This window comes from Trachurus japonicus, chromosome 3 (assembly GCF_045865225.1).
Source record: "Trachurus japonicus isolate A0001 chromosome 3, Traja_1.0".
NCBI classification, from domain to species: domain Eukaryota; kingdom Metazoa; phylum Chordata; class Actinopteri; order Carangiformes; family Carangidae; genus Trachurus; species Trachurus japonicus.
Window position 1 is genome coordinate 23,168,416 of NC_140909.1, and position 22,227 is coordinate 23,190,642.

The 22,227-nt window shown below is 40.6% G+C and overlaps 1 protein-coding gene across 1 annotated transcript in view; it reads right to left on the reverse strand.

Moving 5' to 3' along the window:
- The window catches only part of itfg1 (integrin alpha FG-GAP repeat containing 1), a 149,605-nt gene that overhangs the window by 112,856 nt on the left and 14,522 nt on the right, over nucleotides 1-22,227 (reverse strand). The window contains exons 7-8 of the mRNA XM_085767318.1: nucleotides 12,158-12,207; nucleotides 4,543-4,624 (exon numbers count right to left, since the gene is read on the reverse strand). Of these exons, the coding sequence (XP_085623444.1) occupies nucleotides 4,543-4,624; nucleotides 12,158-12,207 (132 nt within the window). The remainder of the gene's footprint in view (nucleotides 1-4,542; nucleotides 4,625-12,157; nucleotides 12,208-22,227) is intronic.

A 22,227-nucleotide genomic window follows, 5' to 3' on the forward strand; every position in this document is an offset into this window, starting at 1 on the left:
TCTCCCTCACTGGTACCTTCCACTTCCTGTGGTGATGCAGTATTTTCAAACCAGACAAATTTATAGCATCCTGTCAGGATATTAATTTTTACTCTTCAACTGCTGTAACACCAGCAACCCATATAGAGGGTAGCAGACGGTATTTGAGCACTGGAAACCTTTAAAGGGACATTGTCAAATAGTGGGTCAGCAGGTCGGAGTGTGTGCTGAAGCCATAACAACCACAAAGCTGCAGCCTCACAGCAAGTTGCTACCCACACTCTCCACAGTACTGACTGATGAATGGCGTTTTACCCTCTCCTCCTCTGCTATCAGGCACATACCACCTACTCAGCTAAGTATGGGGGTGAGCTTAAAACACAAACATAAGCTTACTCAACACCACGCAATTGGTCCTATAGGTTCTACTCCTGCAAACCCAGACAGAACAACTGGTTGTACAAAGAGGCCTCACTCTTCCAACAGATAACAAACCACATCTCACAACCAATGCACGGAATATTCAAGACCTGACGAATTAGACATCTGATACTTTGGTTAGATGTGAGGCATTACAGTAGATGAAGGATGGCTGTATGCTCCAAGTTTATGGTAACTGGTCCAGTAGCACTTTTGTCAACCTGGGCTTGATCTCCAAAGTTATTAGGATTCATGAACTGGGAAACAGGTAAATCTGGATGAAATTTCACCCATTACTGTAGCACTTGAGACATTTCACTGAAAACCAAAACTGTCAAAATGATAGTGGCACTAGCCTTAAAGGCCCTAAAGGATTTTTAACTGGATATGCAAAAGTCTCTTGTTTCTGCTGATGTCTCTATGGCCTACAACAGCAAATGAGGCCATCGGTGGGAAGATAAGCTATTTCTAAATAGTGTAAATCTATACATTCGGGAAACAGTGGTTGGGTTGGTCCACCGGACGAAACAATTTAGGGAACCCAGACCGGAGATGGCAAGTGCGAGCCAGATAAGCGATACGACAATACGCACTAGAGCTCATGGGAAATGCAGTCTCCATTTTGGCAAAACACTCCTGCTTTTGTCCACAGGGGTCGCCGAAATAAACACAAAATAAAAGTTCCTTGTAGATGCTTTAAGATCAAAATATCACCAATGTCACTGGATTCATTCAGGAAACATGAATGTCTATATAAGAATTCATGGCACCAACCAAACTTGCTATTGCCTTGTTCCTGCATAGTAACATACATTATTTTAATCATATTTGAACTTACTCATACATGACACCACTGTAAAAGAAGGAGCCATTGTATCTGTGCTCACTTGAACTCTGTGTCTACATGTCTCTGTGTATTTATCTTCTTTCTAGACACAACAAATTAGGAAAGAAGGAAAGGAAGGAAAGACCTCTGCACGCTTCAGTCTGAAATGCATCCTCTGGACATGTGCCATTAAAATATTCAAAGGGCTTCCACCTAAGAGTGCATGATTTATTTATCTTTTTTCTAAATTTTGTGTGCATTTCTTGCCAATCTTCTCTGACTCATACAGAGTCTGCCATTCAGCCCCATTGATTTGTTAACAAATGCTACCTCTAGTCTTGCTGGCACAGAACATCTTCCTGTCTCTCCGTCTGATGATATATATTAGGATTAGAAATGGAGACAAAAACTAAGAGATATAGTGGATGATGAATATGTTTTGAATAAAACTCTGACATTGTTTGATACAGTGTAGTCCTGCCTCACCTGCATTCAGTGATTAAATTATTGCTTCTTACATATCATACTGGCTTTGCATCATATCAGATACTTTTGTTCTGTATATGCTGCAATACTCATCATAAAAAAAGTATGTATCTTTAGACAAATTGAATAGTAACAAGGAAAGCTCCAATAAATGTTCAAAATCCTTAAGGAGAAAGGGTTTAGATAAAGTGAGGGGTGGGTGGGGGGAGTTCCTCTAATCCTCCTCCAACAGTGTAATAAAATGTGAAGATTCCAGTAACACCTAAAACTGTTCAGATGAAGAATGGTGGGAGGAGAAGGAACACAAGCGTAAAAGCTGTAGATAGCAAATACACAATAGATCAAGAGTAATAAAGATAGACAGCGACAGCCGAGGAAGGACTGAGCGAAACAGACAAAATGGAACAAAAAACATTACATCCGGCGAGGCATCTCTCTCCCAGAATTTGGCAGATTATTGGAAGCGTGACCCTCATAGGCTTTAATCCCCAACTAACGAGGGCAACGTCTTGAAATGACATTTCCGAGCCGAAGGAGGAAGGGAGAAAAAAAAGACAGAGAAAAAGGATTAAAGAAATGAAAAAGTTTTTGTCAAGATAAGCTTGAGATTTAAACAAAAAAAGATCACCGCCCCCAGAGATGATGAATTAAATACATACACGTTCCCAAGCAAATTACACACACACACACACACACACACACACACACACACACACACACACACACACACACACTCACACGGATTCTCTCATGACACACACACACACACACACACGGGTTCTCTCATGACACACACACACACACAGCATATAGGTCATTTCCCCTCTGGCTCATATATTATTGCCAATTTGAGAAGGGGAAGTTTGTTCACTAAATATTTGATGGACACCCCTAGCTGCAATGAGATTAACAGATTAATTCTGCCAATAAGGATGTGTTTATCAGTGCAAAGATTGTGTGTGCCTGTGCGTGTGTGTTCATGGCCATGAGAGCCACACCAGACCTGACGTTAATTAAAATGCATCATGCATTGCACATCTAAGATCTCTGAGATATGCCATTGGAAATCACCACTACATTATTGCATCATGTGTAAAATGTAGAGTGGGTGTGATGATTTGTTATGTTGCCATCAAGTTCATGATAAAGAGCCGTCTAAGCCCATATTGACAAACCCCAGATAAGATTCAGTAAACTCTAATAAACAATATTCATTTGTTCATAAAGAGCATCACAATCTCTAAAAAGCTCAATTCTTATACAGTGAAAGGTGCCCTTGCAGAATTCAGCCTAAAGTCCTAATCACACCAGCATCTTAAACAGAGAATTTGTTTGAGCAAAACTAGCAACCTATTTCAGTAGAATCGTTTCAGTCAGTGGATTTGCTGGCAGAGGTGAGGTAAATATGCCCAAATGTTTTGCATAGAGTTCAACTGTCTTGACAGCATTTAACTTAATAGGGAACACAAAGCTGGAGAATCCAAATCAGGAGAGGTTATTGGCTGTGCTGCCCACTCCACTCCTCCTCTGATTACTGACTATAACAGCTTCACATAGAGATCAAAGTTAAAAACAAATGCATCTCTTGGAAACGGTTGCTCAGAGCTGAGTGCTAGCAGTTAGCTCGTCATGGACAGGAGTTTGCTATCTAGCCCTGCAAGTAGCCCCAACGTCAACAAACTTCTACAGCCACATATTAAGGGTGGATGGGCCTTCAGCTGGTTATTAGTTATACAGTCAAAAAACAAGGAAGAATATTTTCCATAGACATATTATCTATTTTTGATTCAGGCCCATACCAGAAGCGACACAGTCGTTGAAAACTTTAAGCCCTGAACTTAGATATTATGGTACCAGTTCTCTATAGCTATTGGTTCAGTTTGCTGACGCCATGACTCATCTCTACTTGCACTACTGTGAAACCATATTTTAGCATGCCACCGATTAACATTTATAGAACGACTTTTCAGAGTTAATAGCTTTTACAATGGTAGCAGCTCAGTGCAGTCAATCTTCTTCTTTTGGCCCCCTACCAGCTACGTTATAGGACCTGGATGTACAACAACACATTGCCCACCTTGAAAGCAGAAGCTGAGGGAGAGAGGAGTGTTCGCTGTATACCATCAGATTGTTTATCTAAGGAGTATTTACCTCTAAAAACAAGTATAGCCACCAGAACTCTCTCCGTCCCCTGGCTGAGGTGGTTGCTCTGATGAGAGGGACGAGGGGCCACTTTGTGGCACCCAGGCTGCAGCCAGGCAGAGATTTGCTGAGGATAAATGTAAAGCTGAGCTGAACAATGAATACCGCAGGCCAAGATTGTTTAAGGGGATAAGATGTTCACAAAAATCTGGCTGTATGTGGGATTGGGTGTGTGTATCACAGTGTGCGTCTACAACTGTGTGTGCATGTGTAAGATTAGCCTGTCGGGTACGGGGGTGAGCATGGCTAGTGTTAGTGTGAGGACAGAAAGTTGAGAGGAGAGAGCTGTAGCGAAAAGTCTAAAGCCAAAAAGACCAGACAGTCGTATTTGGAAGCTTTTGAAGCTGCACAGCCTCAAATGCAGAGTGAGCTTGAAGGACAGAGATGGATCTGCCACACACATGCAAACACACAGATATAGTACTGTATATCAGGGACAGGACACTTCAGAGTGTAATCTGGCCCGGTAAAATCTTCATTGTTTCCATTCTGTATTCCAACTCTGATTACAAACCAAATCTCCAGTGCTAGGTTTAACGTGGAGCTCTCTGTTAGTCTGTCACAACCATTTACAATGACACTGGGTGTGTCACAAACAATAGCAAATAATAGAGTTTTGTCATTCTCACCAAAATCAACAAAGGAGGACTGTCCAATGGTTTTGGCTGGTGGATCAGCTGGCAGGACTTCAGCTTTGGTGAAGTTTCCATTCTGAGAGAGAGGAAAAAGAAAGAGGAGAGAGGAATTATGCAGTTTCATATATGCTCATACATATTATAAGTACTTGACTGCTGTTTTCTTCAGGAGTAATGAATACGTAAGCTTTAGTTCAGTAACAGTGGAGTACATATAATGTCACAGATCTTGTGGATTATAATAAGTGTGAGAAAGATTAAGAGTGGAGATGTAAAAAGCAACTGTGCTTTTACTCTGCAGGACTAAAGATCATGGGGCTTCAATGGATGATGGGGACACAGTTACAAAGGATGGCTGTTGTGCATCTTTCTGTATGTGGCACATGCATAAACATGAGAAACGCACACCTTGGCAGAAACCTCACTGTCAGGAGCTGCATATGCATCTATTATATCAGATGCTGGGAAATCACAGGTGCAAAGCTCTGGATAGTCCCGACATTCACAACAGTGGCCAGTGTGGACATGTTAAGTGATTTTTTCTAAATTGCAAGATGATTGCATACCACGTATATGTTCAAAAAGTACTGAAAGAAACATTATTATCTGCTTAAACACGATTAGAAAATGTGAAGATTACAGTAGTGTGAATCAGTGATTTTAATGAACGTATTGTACGTATTGTTAATCTTTAACACAGACGTAATCTGAGTACTATAGAAGTTGTAAGGTCTGCTCTCAACTTTTTTTTTTTTTTTAAGTTAAAACTATATGATAACAATAATCTCTCACACTGTTCATGTGGAAATGTTGGGTCTTGAGCAGATGAAAAGTGTCCTGAGATAATTGTGAATCGGCTCTATACAAATGACACTGGTAATTGATTATTGCTTATACAGTATGTAGAACTAACATTAAAAATTATAATTCTTACCCCTAGTACTTTTTTTTTGCCTATATGTTGAAGTATTTACTCAGTTAATCGATAAAATCATTGTGTATTACATTTTGTAATCAATAAGCATGGTAGCACTAACTTAACAAAGTTAATTAGTTTATTGTTTCGTCAATAAAACTGTGAGAAATGGCCACTGCCACACCATCACAAGGATGTTTTCAAACCTGTTTCTTGCTTTGTTCAAAATCTGCAGATTTTAAATTCACGGTATTCATTCAATGAGGAAGAGCAGAAAAAACACTCACATCTGAGAAGATGGAAACATCTAACGTTTGACATTTTTCTCAAAAAATAAAAAGACCCAGAATTTTACTTCAGTTAATTTGAGTTTCTTCAGTTTCTGTCAATCAACTTATTAATAAATTAATTGTTTTGACTATAATTGGTTTTCTTCTGTAGTTGTCTGTTGCCTTTTATGTCCACACAACCAGGCTGCATTTGATACAGCTGCGTTGTTGATGTTGGTTGTGGCACACACTGCTGTACGTGTGTTTGTATTTTTAAATTTGTCTGCTTTTCCAGAGGGAAAAGTGCAGTGGCATGTCTCAACATTATGTGTCTTCACAGGTTCATGTGCCTGTTGGTGTGGGCTTCCATAGAAAACAATGTATGTGACACTGAATGCCACCAGTCTGTGGTGCCCTTTACAGAGGGGAGGAAGAGAAAAGCATAATAGTGGGGAAATGGAGGGAGAGGATTATACTCTGTGTGTGTGTGTGTGTGTGTGTGTGTGTGTGTGTGTGTGTGTGTGTGTGTGTGTGTGTGTGTGTGTGTGTGTGTGTTCCTTTGAGTGTGTGTAGAAACAGATGTGAGTCTGTCCAGTGTGAAACTGTTGCCTGCTGATGCCATCATTAGTGATTTATGAGTAGTAAAGAGACAGGGAGAGAGATACCATGATTAAATCAGACACAGCAACATAGATATTATCAGTGTACAACACTACGCTTGATGAAATGTACATACAGTATGTATGTACCAGAAGAACAACCATCATTGCAGCACTCCAGTGATCTGGGCCTTTTGGCAGAGTGGCCTCTCCGCAGTGAGGGTTTCTAAAAAAAAAAGCCCCTGAAGGACTGTGAGAAATAAGATTCTCTGTTCTGATGAAACCAAGATTGAACAGTTTGGCCTCAATTCTGAGCATCAAGTCTGGAGGAAACCCGGCACCACTCAGCACCTGCCCAGTATCATCCCAACAGTGAGGCATGGTGGTGGCAGCATTGTGCTATAGGGGTTTTATTCAGCTGCAGGGACAGGGAAACTGGTCAGGGTTAAGGGGGAAGCTAAATGGAGCAAAGTAGATGAAGCCCATACTGAATCTAGGACATCCCATCCTGAACATTAGTAAATGCTCTTATAACCTGAAGCAACATGGGTTTCCTGGGGGAAAAAGTCTTTTTGCAGAACAAGTGTTTTAGTTTTCTGTGATAAGAAAAGCATTTTAATACATAGGAGATAAGTCACAAGTGCACAGACAAAGAAAATGTTAGAATAAACTCTTTATAATGTGTCGTTTTCAGAAGTGCAATGAAAAAATGCATGGAAAGTTTAGAAAGATCAAAGTTCTTTCTTTAAAGTTTTTGCATAGTGAGAGTAAAACAACACTATGGGCTACAGATACAGATACTTTAAATGAATGGAATCATTATTTCTGAATGTCACAAGGGCTCGTTTGTTTTGACTTGAGCCTCGGCTAATCACAGAGTGCTGCTGAGTTGGAAGGAAACCCTAAAAATACAAATGTAGTCACTGCAGTAATTATCTGCAGAAAAATGGTGCCAGGAAAATGATTAGCCACTAGATATGCCGAAAAATTGTGCACAACATTTAATAGTTTTAAATGTCCATTAATTTGTTTTGAAAAGTAAAATACTGCCTTTACAAAACTGCAGTAAGCCACTGAGCCTTCAAACTGAAGTCTTAGTAACATGATGTCTCTGTGCTGCTGGTGAGATGTTTTATTCTGTGCAGATACAGGCTATCAGTACATTTTGTCCAATACTGCAATTTGATTCAATTATTCAAAGCACACAAATCAAGTGCTTTTAGAGGTTAATTATTTGCAGCATGACTGATGCTTTGAATGCCAATGAGACACAAATGTAAAGGAACTTTTCTTGGTTACTTTCAAGGGCCAAGAAATCAATCAGCCGAAGATGGTAGTGGATACATCTGTTTATTGCCTAACCATATTTGTTTCAATTTGTGAAGAATCATTGGTTTTGTGTCCACTGTCTATTGAACGTACAAACAAACCTTTAAGGAAATGAGTGGAACACTCCCACACATGGTCGTCTAATGTGAACCCATGTTTTGAGTGAAATACTGATAGTATAAAAATGATAGTTTTGAGTAACTTTGTAAATATATTTAATATAATTTACAGAAAAAAATCTATTTAATTAAATGTAGAGAGACATACTGTGTGAAAAGCCTTCCAGCTTTCTCTGATGCAGTCATGTATGTTCAACTGAACCATGCAAAAGAAAATGACACAGTGTGAAGCTGATCTGTTCTAAAGCAGGGAGAATCAATGCATTAGATTAGATCAAAGGCATCCACACACACACACACACACACGCACACACGCACACACGCACACACACGCACACACGCACACACGGTCTTAACTGTATGTGTTAAGGATGAGATCTTAGCCAGTGTGATTGACTGGTGCTGGTTGCCTGATTGCAAGATGTCATGATTAAAACTGTGCACATGTGTGTTTGTGCGTGTGTGTGTTTCTTTGAGTGTGTGAGTTTGAGACCAGCTGATTGATGTGTAGATAAAAGGATTATACTGTAGGTCTTGTTATTATTCCTGCCCTCTGTTCACATCACACCAAACACATGTATCACACACACACACACACGCACACACGCTCACAAAGCGGAAAGACAACATATATTTCTGGAAGTGTAAGCCATTTTACAGCACAAGGAAAGTGCAGGAAAAGGACTCAACCTGAGGCAACTAGTTTTTAACATGACTAAAAACAACACAGTGAACCAATATGTTGCTGAAGTAATGGAAAACACTGATGGAAAAAATGTGTTTATTTCAAATTTTGTGCAGTGATGCATGATATGTTGGGTCAACAGTTGTTTTTGTGCCGGGAACAGTGGGACTAAGGGTTGGAGCTACTTAAGATGCCCATGTGCATGAGACTGTAAACATGTTGTGTATTAATATTTAGTATATGGCTATCCTAGTCAGGATCAACTAAAAGTTGCCTCAACTCTTCTATGGCACAGTCCATACAGATGTGCTCTATAGGATGATCCTGATGACCCATTATTAAAATAATCATCATAAACTACAATAAATCATCTTCAACAATAAACTTATGAATTTCATTACTGCTTCGATGCAAAATCTTGGTATTTCGTTACCCTCTATGAGCTATAGCCTTCGTAAGCTCAAGTAACCCCTCTATTATGAGTGTATTATGCTTTAAAAAGCCCAGAGGGAACATTTATAATAGTTATGACAAAGCCAAATTAGCATGAAATTAACTATTTTGGAGGTGGCTATTTCATTGTTTTCTTGTGTGAAGACCATCCCAGCCCTACAGTTGAGTGCCCAAGGAAGCAAATTGCTCACGCTTCAAATACACAATTAGATTCTTGTTGTTTCTCAATGTAAACTGGCCTCTGTGGCCTACTGCAGTATGTGTTTGAGTTTGTTCAAAGAAATGTGTGTATAAGGAAGTAGCTCAGAAGACTTCCACTCATTAATGAACTAAATTATTACATCAACCATTAAAGAATTGACCTTTAAAACCCCTTGGCTCTACCCGCTGGCCAATGAAAAACCTCTCTTCACTCATCTCTCTGGTCTGTTGTCCCCCCTCCCACCCTTCTGTGACTGCACTCTCTTGTGTAATCACAGGAAAACAGAGGAAAGGAAGGAGACTTAGGGGGAGAGAAAACAGAGAAAAGTAATTAAAACAGAGTGCTGGGGAAAGAGGAGCGTGCTGGCCTGTGACCGATAGATGCAGCTGCATTGAACCGGGGACCGCAGTGGGATTAACAGGGGTCTAATGCTCTGAGGATGCTGGGTAATGGCTTGGTCCTGTGTGTTTGCGTATATGTGAGTATGTCTGTGGCCTAACACAGCCACGTGTCTCATGGTCTTGTTGCCTTTGGATGTGAAGCATTTCTAAATGTATTTAAGTGGATGTCAGCACTTAGTTGTCAATTCAATGAAAGACGGACAGAAGAACATGGCAAGATGAAAGGAAAGCATCCGGCTATTTCATGTACTGAAGGAAAGAGTGAGACAGAGAGATACAGATTAACTGCAGAAGTCCAGATTTATCCTGACAAGGCTCAGACTCACCCTGTCTCTGAGTCTGAGTGTGTGTTCACTTTGTCTTGCTCCCAAATCCCTCGCTCCTCAAAGCTCCACTTAAGCAAACAATGAAACTTTATCAGTCAATTAGCGGTTTGAACAGTACTCAGACTCACAAGACACACTGACTGAGATATTGACCCGTCATACAAAGGGAAGAACTAATATAAGATTGAATGATAAATTCATTAGAATAAATAAACCACACAGAGCAAAACAAAAAAATCACTATGCACAGAGTCAGGGAGACAAATGTGCAAATATACTGTTTGAATGATATTTTTGACCAGGCTTGTTTTGAGCTTAAGAAGATTAACAGTGTTATTAAACAAATGTTTGATGTCTAATGACTCTATTTTTACTGAGGCAAAGTACCACTCTGTCATCTACCTGCTAATTCTACATTTTCTACTTTGCTCAATGGCAGATAAACAAGTCTTAAGGTTGAAAGGAAACTCACCCCGAATGTGCCAAGGTTGGAAATTACTCTTTAATAATAGAACATATTTAGACATTTTTAGTCTTTATCTAGAGTAGATAAAAATCTGACTGGTTTTAAAGAATTCTCGGATACATGTGTTGTCTTTCTTTCTGATTAAAGTGAGTTCAGGAGTTGTTGACAAAATAGCAATACACTATCGACAACTGTCTAAGAACACTAGCAGCTCTAAGATAAATGCCAATGTGAGCACCAAGGCTCACAATGAAAATACTAGAGTAGGTATTAATAGTTCTCCTCCTCTGGAGGTCATGAATGTCACCACCAATTTTCATGGCTATTCATCCAACAAATGACCTGAACAAATCTTGAATACGTTCATCAAAATAAAAAGCAACTCATTGAATAGATATTTCATCCCGCATCACAAATGCCAGTCTTTTGGTTGTACCAGGGCCACCTGAGAGCCATTACAATTTTCACCAAATTTTATGACATCAAATACACAGTTGTCAACATCCTTCAGTCTGAGCTAACGTGGTGTACTGGCTGACTGACAGACCAAAATTGGTATCCCTAGAGTCATGCTGCTGGGATGACTACAGATATGGCACTGGGCTTTCCACCAAATGAGTAAAGAAATTCCTCTGAGTAACATACAGACAACAAACTAAAGACTAAAAACACAAAGGTTACTGTAGAGCCCGAAAATAATCTTGTTGTTTCCCAATGAAAATATACTTCCTTCACCCTCCACCTGATCAACATTCCTGCCATCCATCACACATCCAACTAGTCTTTGGTCATGGCAGTTTATTTGCTCTGTTTTGCTCCCGCTTGGTCTCCCTCTTCCCTTACACACAGTCTGTCTGACAAATCCTTCAATCTCCCTCTGTTTCTCTCTTCTTCCTTGCCTCCTCCCCTCCCTTTCTCCTATCCCCCCTCTCTGTGATAAGATAGACTACTGTTCGGCTTGTGCCTCGACCTGCTGAATTTCAAACAGGCCCCTTCGATAAAAACCCAGAGCCATGGTCTCCCCTCTCTGCTCTCCCAGAATATTAACTAGTCTTGCAGCAGTGTCCTGCACCCCAAACCCAACAAAGCTTTGCAGATCAGTTTGTTGCACTGGGGAAATAAACCAGGGGTAGGTGGGTCATCACTGTCTGATCCACCTGATCACCACCTTAACAAGGGCACACATACCTATCCAATGGGGGGAGCTTTTGTTCATGACAAATGGAGTAGAGTTTAAATCTAAACACGTCTTAACATTAAAGCCGTGCTTCATTAATTCAAGTCACCAAGTGATACCGGTAATTAGACTGCTTAGTCTCTGCTATGAGCAACACAGACTCCATAAAGGCCACTGCAGTCACTTGACCTCCATAACAAACAAATACCATATCATGCTGTAGTGCTGCTGCCCACCAGGAAGCAGCAAATAATTCTTCAAAAGACGACCCAAATGCCTGCGAGTCCAGCTGTGGACGTTGGCTCATTAGTTGAGAGAATTTGATTAATCACAACCATCACTGACAGCTTACCCAAACGCTTCAAGTTTAACACACACACACCCCAAAACGTTATGTTGCAATAACAATAAACACATTTTCCAATGTCTAAAAAAATAAATCACTGCTTTATTGTGTCTAAGTAGGTAATAAAAACAAAGAAACAAGAGATTCCAACAAACTACAAATCATCCAATATGAAAGTAAAAGTTGCAGCCATGTTTCTTTGATATTATAAGATAAAACTTTATATAGATGGAATGTGATATGTTGTTACAGGAATTGTTAGCCAAGCACTGATCATGATTCTTACTGCACAGATAGCAATGAGTCCAAAAGGCTTCTTACCTTGCTGATCCAGGTCTCAAATGCTGGGCCTGTAGTCGTCAGGAATAAATCTGTGTTGGGTAGGACAGAGAGAAAAGGGAGGGTGCAATTCATTAGGTGATGCATCGGTTCATTTTGCAATTATAATCCAACATGGAGCGGAGACTATTAAGTTCTTATAAAGAAACGCTGTAGATTAGCGGGAACGACAGCAAGTGAAACTGTACAGTGTGCAAGTTCAATTAAAAGAATTAGTTACTCCTCAGAGTGCTAATGTTGCCTTATCTTTATCAGAGCTCTGTATTCTTAATGATGATGCTACAGTAGGGTGGTGGGGTGCTAGTGGTGTTGGTTGTGGTAGCGGGTGCGGGGTGGGGAGGGGTGGGGGGGGGTTGGTATTTCAAAGCTTGGTTGGTGATAAGCAGGACAGTCTTTGATACAGCCGACCTCTCTCTTTAGCTCTTTAGTGATTGTTCAATATAGAGTACGGCTGGGATAAAGATGAACTGGCGTCTTAAAGCAGCAGAGGAAAAACAGGTGAATAGACGGTAAAAGGATAGTGGGGGATCTCTCTCAGAAAGCAACAGGATTTCACTCTGCTTTCTGGAGGGTTCACCCCCTGGTAATGCCTGTAGCTCACTATATTGGAATCCTATAACCTGCACTTGTACTCATATTGCTTGCTCTTGAAGCTTAGGCTGCAGGCTGCACTTGTAATGTGGTTTCTATGTGCTTCTATGAGAGGATGTTTACTTTCATCAGTGCATTCACTGGACTGTGCTTCTGCCCCAGTAATTGGACATGAAATAAATATTGGCATTGATCTGCCTTAGGGCACTGCTTTAGTGCATGTGTTGCCGTGCTTTGCATGGGTAAATACAAATGATAATGGATGGCGAGAAGGAAGAGTGGCACGATAATAATAGGAAGAGTGAAGGTTGTGTGTAATGATAGATGCAGTGTAGCAAGTTTAAAATTCTGCAACATGACTCCTCACTTAAGGGGGAAAAAAGATATATATAATAGATAAAATAGAAAAAGAAAACATTTCTCTGAATTACAAGTGTCAAACACTGCATTGACTATGAAATGTGTCACTTTGAGCGTACCAATTTAAAACAGCCCTTATACTCGCACAGATATTCTGTGAAACACTCTCCCTGGGTTCCACAGCAGACATCCCCAGACCCCAGGAAAAGAGCTCTGCTCTTAAGGAACATCGTGCCAGCTCTTGTCAAAAAGCTTGAGTTGGTAATCATTCTCAAATGTAGTTTTTTTAAGAAACAAGTCACACTTCACACTTCCTGTCCATAGTCTCTGCATTTGTATTTTTATCAAATGTGGTGCTTCCTCCTGATTAACACAGTTTTGCCACAGTCAATCTGCACAGTACTCTTCATCAATCAGTTCTGTGTTTTATCTGTGTTATTTTTTATGCTTTATTGCAACCACACACTGACATACACGTGCCTGCAATAATATTTATGACTCAATTAAAATGTAAAACCACTTTTAAGATGTTTAACAGTTCAACTTCTTTAAACTTTGTGGACCTGCAGACATGTTGCCCACACAGACGTTTTATAAATGCAAGGGAGATAACAAATTCATGCAGAGATTATGCATATGTGCACACACTCTACAGGATACACTTAGTCATTTGCATACTGGTTGTTTGCTGTATGTGCTCGCCCGTGTTCCTGTGTGTGTCTGGAGCAGCACCGGGTGGTGTGTTGATGAGCCTCAGTAATCAGCCAATCAGGCCTCTTAGACAGAAATCAGCTGTGATTGGCTGATTAGCTGCGATGCCGGTGTGTCAGTGAAAGCATGGGGTAGACAAAGGAGGGAAGACATTCACGGAGAGATCTTCATCTTGTAAACACTTTAGATTCTCGCTGCGGGGGCCCTTCCTCTCCTCATCTCACGACTCACCTCCGCTTTCTTTTTCCACCTAAGTTCACTGCTACCAAACTTCTATTCTACTTCTCTGTTACAGTACTAAATGCCAATCCATCTTGAAACTGCCTGGCTCTTTACTTTGCTGGTTTGATTTCTCACCACTGTTAACCCGTGTGATGAGGGTGTAAACTGATGATTTCAGAGTGGATAGTGCCCCTTAAGCAGCACATTAAACTTCAAGCTGCTTTCTCCTCGGGCACTGCAGTAACACATGACCTTACGTGATGCTCTGTCTTGAGAAGGGGTGCATTTTAAGAGGGTATCAATGGGAATATGAACACACAGAGAAGCCAGTTCCCCTTGGTAAACTAAACAATGAGGTGATTTTGATGTGACTCTTATGGCTGTATCCTCCGTGAGTGCATTGTCTTTCTCCACTTCCCCCTCTGTTCCTCAGGGTCCTTGCCAGAAAGGATTCTACAGTCTCATAAAGCGCTGCTGGCTATCAATATAAACCTAACTGCTTCCACCATCATTCACTTTAACACAGTTTTACTGTTCCTGAGACTTTTACTGGGTCGCCAAAGGCCTTTTAGGGACTCATCAAGTTAAAAGAGATATTGTAAGGAGAAATAAACCTCAGAGAGTGGAATCAAACAGCACAGAAACAGAGTGGGTAAGTGAATGTCCTTTGTGTAATTAAGGAGTTTATTTGTTTTGCCCTGGTTTAATTTTAGTTTTAAATTAGGGAGCTCTCAAGAAAGCACAGTTGGATTTCTATCCTTATTCTTCCTCTTCAGTCATCAGAAAAATCCTCATACATAAACATACAAAAATATCCAACTATTTCTGCTGAATAATTGAATTCAATCCCCTGGAAAAATTATTGACACTTCAGGTTTATGTTTTTGTTTCCAAAGAATAATGCTTTTTTCTTCAGTTTGGTAGAGTGGTTGGCTCTTGAAGCTATGACAGTGATGTGTCTGAGCTGCCACTGCTGATGAGGAGAAGCCATTAAAAGGTGTAAATAAGATTTCTGGCAACTTCAGAAATATTTCACTTAGACTAAAACATTACAGTACAAAATCCATCCAAACTGATCCAGCTGAATGGTTGAAAATCACGGAGGTCCTTGTCAGGTGTATTCTTGGCAATGTCCATATTTCTGTTTTTATTTCAAAAGTGATCACCATAGTGACTGTGATCATTTTGTCCATTTCAGCTCTGTATAAGATCTGCATCCATACTATCATCTAAAAATGCACATAACATGACTGTGCATGCATGTTCTAGCAATAAGAGGAAGCACAGTAGTTCCAGGATATAAGGAACAACAAAGGCAGTTGTATAAATAAAAAAGCAGTAGTATTGAAGGTGCCACCTGCCATGTTTTGAAAGTAATGGGACAGAGTGGTTGAAAAAAAAGATGATATCTATTTCTGCCAAATCAGTTTTTGTCTTCTATTTTGTCAACCATGAATCTGTCAGCTGGGGGATTCTCTCAAGACTAAGCCAAGCATTATTTACTGATCAGCCATAATCTACTGAAGAGGTGCGCCAACTGGGTGTCCCACCAGTCACACAGTCCCTAAACTTACAACAGTATAGGTTTTCGACCATTTCCCAACCTGAAACAAAACAATGTTACACAGTGATGAAAGTGAAGGTATGGATACCTCTTTTTTCTTTTTAAAGAGGTGACTGTGAGGTCACACAGTAACCTGAAGCAGACGCCATGGCACGCCAGAGTCATATCAAGCTGCCAGTAATCCTGTTAAACTTGTATGATTGGTGCTGACCAACACAACCAGGCAGCTAATCCTATAACCTCATGGCTCCGTAGAGAAAGATGAACAGTGACACAGCTGTAATGTTGTGAACTGCCAACATGGCTTGAAACACAGGCTTCATTTTTTCCAACATATTCCTTTGATATGATTTCATCTGCATAATTTTAGCGCTACATCCACACTTTCATTAGTCCAAAAAGCTGCTACCAGCCTTTTGACAAGAATAAAAATTTCAGCTGTATCCCTTTGGCCACCACTGTGAATTAGATTTGAATTTGAAATTGTATTGATTATTCTGAGGGTGTGATTTGGACTCCTTCCTGCCAATGTCCCTGAGTAGAATCTGTGTTGTACTCTGGAAATCTATTTTGTTGATAGGGTTTCTGATGAGAGCACCGATCAAAGCCTTTTTTCTCAGACTCTCTGGCCCTGAGGATTTGATTGTGAATTAAATTATTGTTCATACTGTAGTTTCTTTTAAAGGGACAAGGAGGAGTTTTGGAAAGCGAAGTGTTTTCACACTACATTTCCCATGAGCCTCCGTGCGCACGGTGAAATTCTTGGACCGGCGTAAGATGGACGTCTTGCCAAGAATGTTTTCATTCATCAAGAATGAAAGTCAGCCGTTTGAAGACGATCAAATACCGTCGTAGTTCCAACCATAAACGGCGTTTCGGCTGCGTTTTTCTCGTGACCCGCCGGGCAGCGTCCGCGAAACCAGAAACGCTGGTCGGCTCGCCCAGCATTTCCACAATTAATAATAATAACAAAATAACGATAGACACAAAACATTATCGAAAATGGACCCATTAACAAGTGTGGGTAGCATAGATTCATCCACATTAATATGAGACTTTTTTTATAACCAAATACAAACTCCTCGTTGTCCCTTTAATATGTTTGTACTAATTGGATTTCTATGTTTAATAGTTTCTGGCTGAGTGAGTGATAGAGTTGAGTTTGTGCTGGACCTTTCCTTGGCTACTGCTTTTTCAAAATGATTTGGCATTAACATTACATTATTAGGGTACACTACTTGGTGACCCCTTAAATTACTTTTTTCTTTTCCAAAAGATTGGGACAAGCTAAAGGCACGTCTCCGTCTGGTTGGTCAGAGACAAAATAAGAAAAAAATGTTTCTTCAAACTTTCTCTGAAAGATAATTTTAGAGCAAGCTCAGTCTTTGTCTTTAACTTATATGTTTGGTGATTTTGTCATCATGGTTAGAAAATCTGGATTTTGGCAGCAGAGTGAAAGCATATATGGCTCAGATGTGAATGCTAAACAATACAAGAAGAAACAACAGTGCCACAACAGTTTTTATCCTAGTCCTCATTTTTACACATTGACCATACCCAGCCCAGCCATACGCTTGGTTTTGACCTGCCTTGTAGTAACAATATTTTCCACTGTATTCCTATTAAAATGGTTCTGGATGATGTGTCATACTGATTTTTATGTATTTTCTTTGGATTAACAACAAATATTCTACCTGAAACGATCCAGCTACAACACTGATGTAGCCCTCTGCATTATGAGTGCATACACACATCCAAAGCATAAGCTAATAGAGCTGTCATACTCCAGGAATGATGCATACATAATTGAGGTATATAAATGTGTTTGTGTGTGGGTGGGTGGGGTTGCATAACAGCAACAGGGATTCAGAGCTCTAAGTGGTATGTCATGTTGCCGGATAATTAAAGACATGCTAACTGTGAAGGCTGGGCCTTGAAAAAAAAACACATGGCAGAGGAAGACTGAGAGGAAGAGAGCGAGTGGTACCAGATGCTAAGGCCATCCAGTTTTCAAGGTGGATATGAATAAATATAATAGGGTTTAAAAAAACATGAATCAGTACAAACCAAAAGTGTGCTCAGCCTTTAATTTCAAAAGAGGCAATCTATAATCACTTGATTATTTTTTCTGCATTCCTCTGCTCTGACACACACTCAGATTTTCGTAGTTTGCCTACCAATGGTACTTCAAAAATCACACAGTCACACCCACATGAACAAGTACATGATGAGCAGGCTGCAGTAACGCACGGACACCCACTCCCACACTGCATGGCTGATTTCAGCACATTATTGAAATATTTGTGATGGCATCTGCATGTGAATTTCTTTGTCACTGGGTTGTGATCCAGTTAATCATCCACAATCAGCCAGTCCTTTCACACTAACACAATAATTACAAGTGTGACTGCTGCTAATAATGGGATGTTAAGAGCAACAACTGCCACAGCTCAAGTGCCTTGAAACAAGGAGCACAACAAGGTGAACGGCAGCACAGACCAACATACTGCAATAGTGGGGAGGAGGTACTGTGCTCATTCTGTTAGGACATGAATGAGCATTCAACAAACTGGAAGGGGATGGTTACAATTTTGTCAATTTACCTCTAAAACAGCTCCGTCTCGTAACGTTCCGTTATTATCTCATAGCGTGGTGATTGATTGTGCAGGTCACAACTTGTCCACAACAGCGTTTTGGAGTTTTTGGATTGTGTATTTGATGAGTTTGATGAGGGAAACCAAGAAATTTCCCCATAGTATAGCTCTGAGCAGCCTGCTCCTCCGCTCAGCCGTTCTATAGCTTACACCGACAATTAAAGGTAACGAACCTACTGCTATGACTATAGCGATTATGGCAATGGGCCAGTTTGCCAAAATGTTGAACTACTGTATCCCTTTAAGCCCACAGTAATAGTAATGAAAAGGTGTCTTAGACCACTGGTAGTGCAATGAGTGTTCAAATTTCTCTGCCTTAGCAGCCTATTGCACCAGCTATTGGCCCTTTTCCACTGCACAGTACTGGCTTAACTCCACTCAGATCCTCTTGTGTGAGGAGTACCTGATACGGTACTTGGTACCTTTTTCTGGTGTCACTTCCACCAAAGTTTCAGATGAGCTTAGATAAACAAAAAGTATAATGAGAACTTGACACTGATTGGTCAAAGATCATCATTAGTGCATCAGCAACAGTTTTAAACAGCCAAGTTACGTTAGACCACACACTGAATATATTTCACTGTTAGTGTGGCGGCCCTCAAAACACCACCATGGTCAGTTGAGAAGACGCTATAATTTCTCAGCTTGATATCCCTTGAGTGTTTCCTTCCTCATGTGTTGATCGCTGCATTGATCACAGTCAGATGACAGTATGTGGGGGGTTCGTGCACGGACATACTAGCACATACAGTCAAGTAGGGTTGGTATCATTGGGTGTAAAAACAAATTTTATGGTATGATTGCATGAACTAGACATCCATTTGGTAAAAGTAAGTTGCACTATGCATGAAAGTTACAACAAAGAGACGAGATGAGCACAATATCTGCTACAGACAGGCATCACTTAACATGACAACTGAAGTGATTGATGAATGGTCTGTTCATTGTTGATCAGGTGATTTTATATGATATTAGAGAGAGAGAGATTAGAGTTCACATTCAACTGATGTTCATGGGTTGCTGAAAATTTGACACCACACATACAGTATTCTGTATTCCACAGCCTCAGTCTTTTTCTTGTTTAACTTTAAGACACCCAATTATCTCTCTCTCTTTTATTTTTTTAATTCTTCATGTTATTCAGCCAAATCCAATTAACAAAGGAGCTCTCCTCGGTGTTACTGTATTCATCTCAGAGTGTGATCAAGACTTTCTTATGGCGCTTTTCCACTACACTTTCGCGGCACGGAACAGCACGGCTCGGCTCGGTAAAGGTGCTTTTCCACTACAGCGGAGTTCTTCTAGTACCTCCTCAGCAGGGGGCTTTTTCTCCCACAATCCTTGAATTCTGTGCTGGATAAAACATTGATATCTGTGACAATATTGTTTTGTGGTGATTGGGCAGGTCACAACTTGTCCACGACAGCGTTTTGGAGTTTTTGGATTGTGTATTTGATGAGTTTGATGAGGGAAACCAAGAAATTCCTTTAGCCTCCATAGTATAGCTCTGAGCAGCCTGCTCCTCCGCTCAGCCGTTCTAAAAATAGCTTACACCGACAATTAAAGGTAACGAACCTACTGCTATGACTATAGCAATTATGGCAATGGGCCAATTTGCCAAAATGTTGAACTATCCCTTTAAAGAGGAACTTTCTTTATCTTAACCATTCTACATTTTTCTCTTGATTAAACAGCTTTGGAGTAATCGTGATGGTTAAATAAGGACTTGTTACGAGAGAGAATTGAGGCTCTCTGCCTTCCCTGAGTGTCTCTTGGCTGAAAACCAACCATGCAAGATCAGTGCCTCCGACTCGGTGTCCCAACTCTTGTCTCGACGGCACCATGACACAACTGCACCCCGTAACCCATAATCCCTTGTGTATGACAGAGCCCCTGCTGTATATGATATACAGTATAACGTTATACACCGCTCCATGGATTGCTTTCTCGCCAGCTTTGTTGAAAACAAATGCACACGGCCAGGAGGAGGGTTAGCAAAACAACGCACAAGCGATCAGACTTGCATAGTTTCCCTTTAAAACAAAACATTAGAGTTCAACATTTTTATAACCCAGTTTCAATCAATTAGATAAGTGATAATTTGGATCTTCTTGAAGAAATAAAGGGAAAATTAAACTTGAAGGGTGTTCTCCATCAGGGTCAAGATAATTCAACAAGTCAGCTCACACCATGAGATTGAAGAAAGTCTTTGTTATCTCTGTGCAAAAACAGATTTCATGGGGGAACTCATTTTTTCCACCCTTTCCATCAGAAGGCCTGGTTTTGCTGCAAGCATAAGATGTCTGTTTGGGATCTTCAAGCTGGACTTGCAATAGATCAATCTCGTAAATATAAGCTGGCACTTCCTAATTAAAACAGTGAAGCAAAGCAAGTTAATTCAAGTTGATACTCATCTGTAGACTGAGAGAAGAGAAGAGAAGAGAAGAGAAGAGAAGAGAAGAGAAGAGAAGAGAAGAGAAGAGAAGAGAAGAGAAGAGAGATGAGTCCTTGAGTTATTCATAGCCTCTCCATCAGATTTGTTAAGGGGATTGGAAGCAATTTATAGGCCTCCACTGACTGTTTGACTCAAGCAGCATTATGTCTCTCTATTCCATTATGTTGAGCTGCAGTGTGGGGATAAAGACCAGGCTTCCTATTAGCCTCTGTATAAACAGATAGGGCGATGCTGGGCGGGTGCTAAGCCTCAGCAGGGAAGGAGAACTCTGACACTGAGGAGAATAGTCAGTAACATGCGAGAGCCTCTACAACAGTATCTTTGGGCTTTGTCTCATTATCACCTTCTCTGTCTTCCTCTGTCTGCATACATGTAACCCCCTTATCTGCCCACTGGAGCCCAGGACAGCAGCATCATTGCTATGGATCAAGAAATGGTGTGACCCAGAAGCAGAGAAAGCTGAGAACAGTCACAGGTCTGCACCTCCGTCCAAATGGATGAGCACATTACAGGCACAATCTGTGACCCAATTAAAAGAGCAGCCAAAATTCAAACCACAGAAGTGGAAGCCATCAGATGGACAACTGTGCCTTTTACACTGGACAAAGAATCTCATGGCACCCTCTAACATCTATAATGTGAGAGACTACAATCAGTAAGTGAAAAGTCCTCAGTCACAGGTATCTATCAGCTCTGGCTTTGGTCAGTGGGATGATAAACACAACACCCAGGTAAAGACACTCATTTTTGCCCCTTATCCATGACATGACATGTATTGAAGCACAAACACTGTGAACAGACCTTCCACCTGCCCAACACAGGGCTGTTAAATGGGATACTCCACAGCTACACCTTTTGCTGGCAGTTTGTTTGCTGGTATGCAACAGTGAGTGCAGCCCTGAAATAACTTTTTAAAACACACAATCGCCAACCGAAGCAACTCTAACCGAAGCTCTGACTCTTACAGGAGCACTGACTCCTACAGGAGCACCAGGCCACATGACGGATCAATTTCACCAGTCTGCACATCAGCTGGCAGCTCCTCTCCAGACAGAAAGGCAAACTAGCCTGGCAGAGAGCAAGGAGCCAATCTCCTATTTCCCCACCTTAAAAAAAAAAGAAAATGCTAAAAAAAAAAAAAAAAAAAAAATTGTTAAATTTCAACATAAAAGATTGATCGTGAGTAAACCACTAGGTTTAAACTCAGACCAGTTTTAGTCTGAGTTTAAACCTCTGAGACTGTGGTTTACTCACTGCAAATTCCTACCCTTTGTTATTCTCTCTCATGCGGAAACTGTTTATTAAAGAACAATAAAGATGCAAATATAAATTGTCTAAACGAGCAGTACAGTGAGGGAGACAGGAAAGGGGACGGAGAGAGCTGTTGTAGGTTATTTTTCTGTCCATTAGATTCCTGGTACTCTCATGCCTGCCACTACAGGCATGTGCACGAACAAACACACACACATACGTGTTGTACACACTATGTGATCCT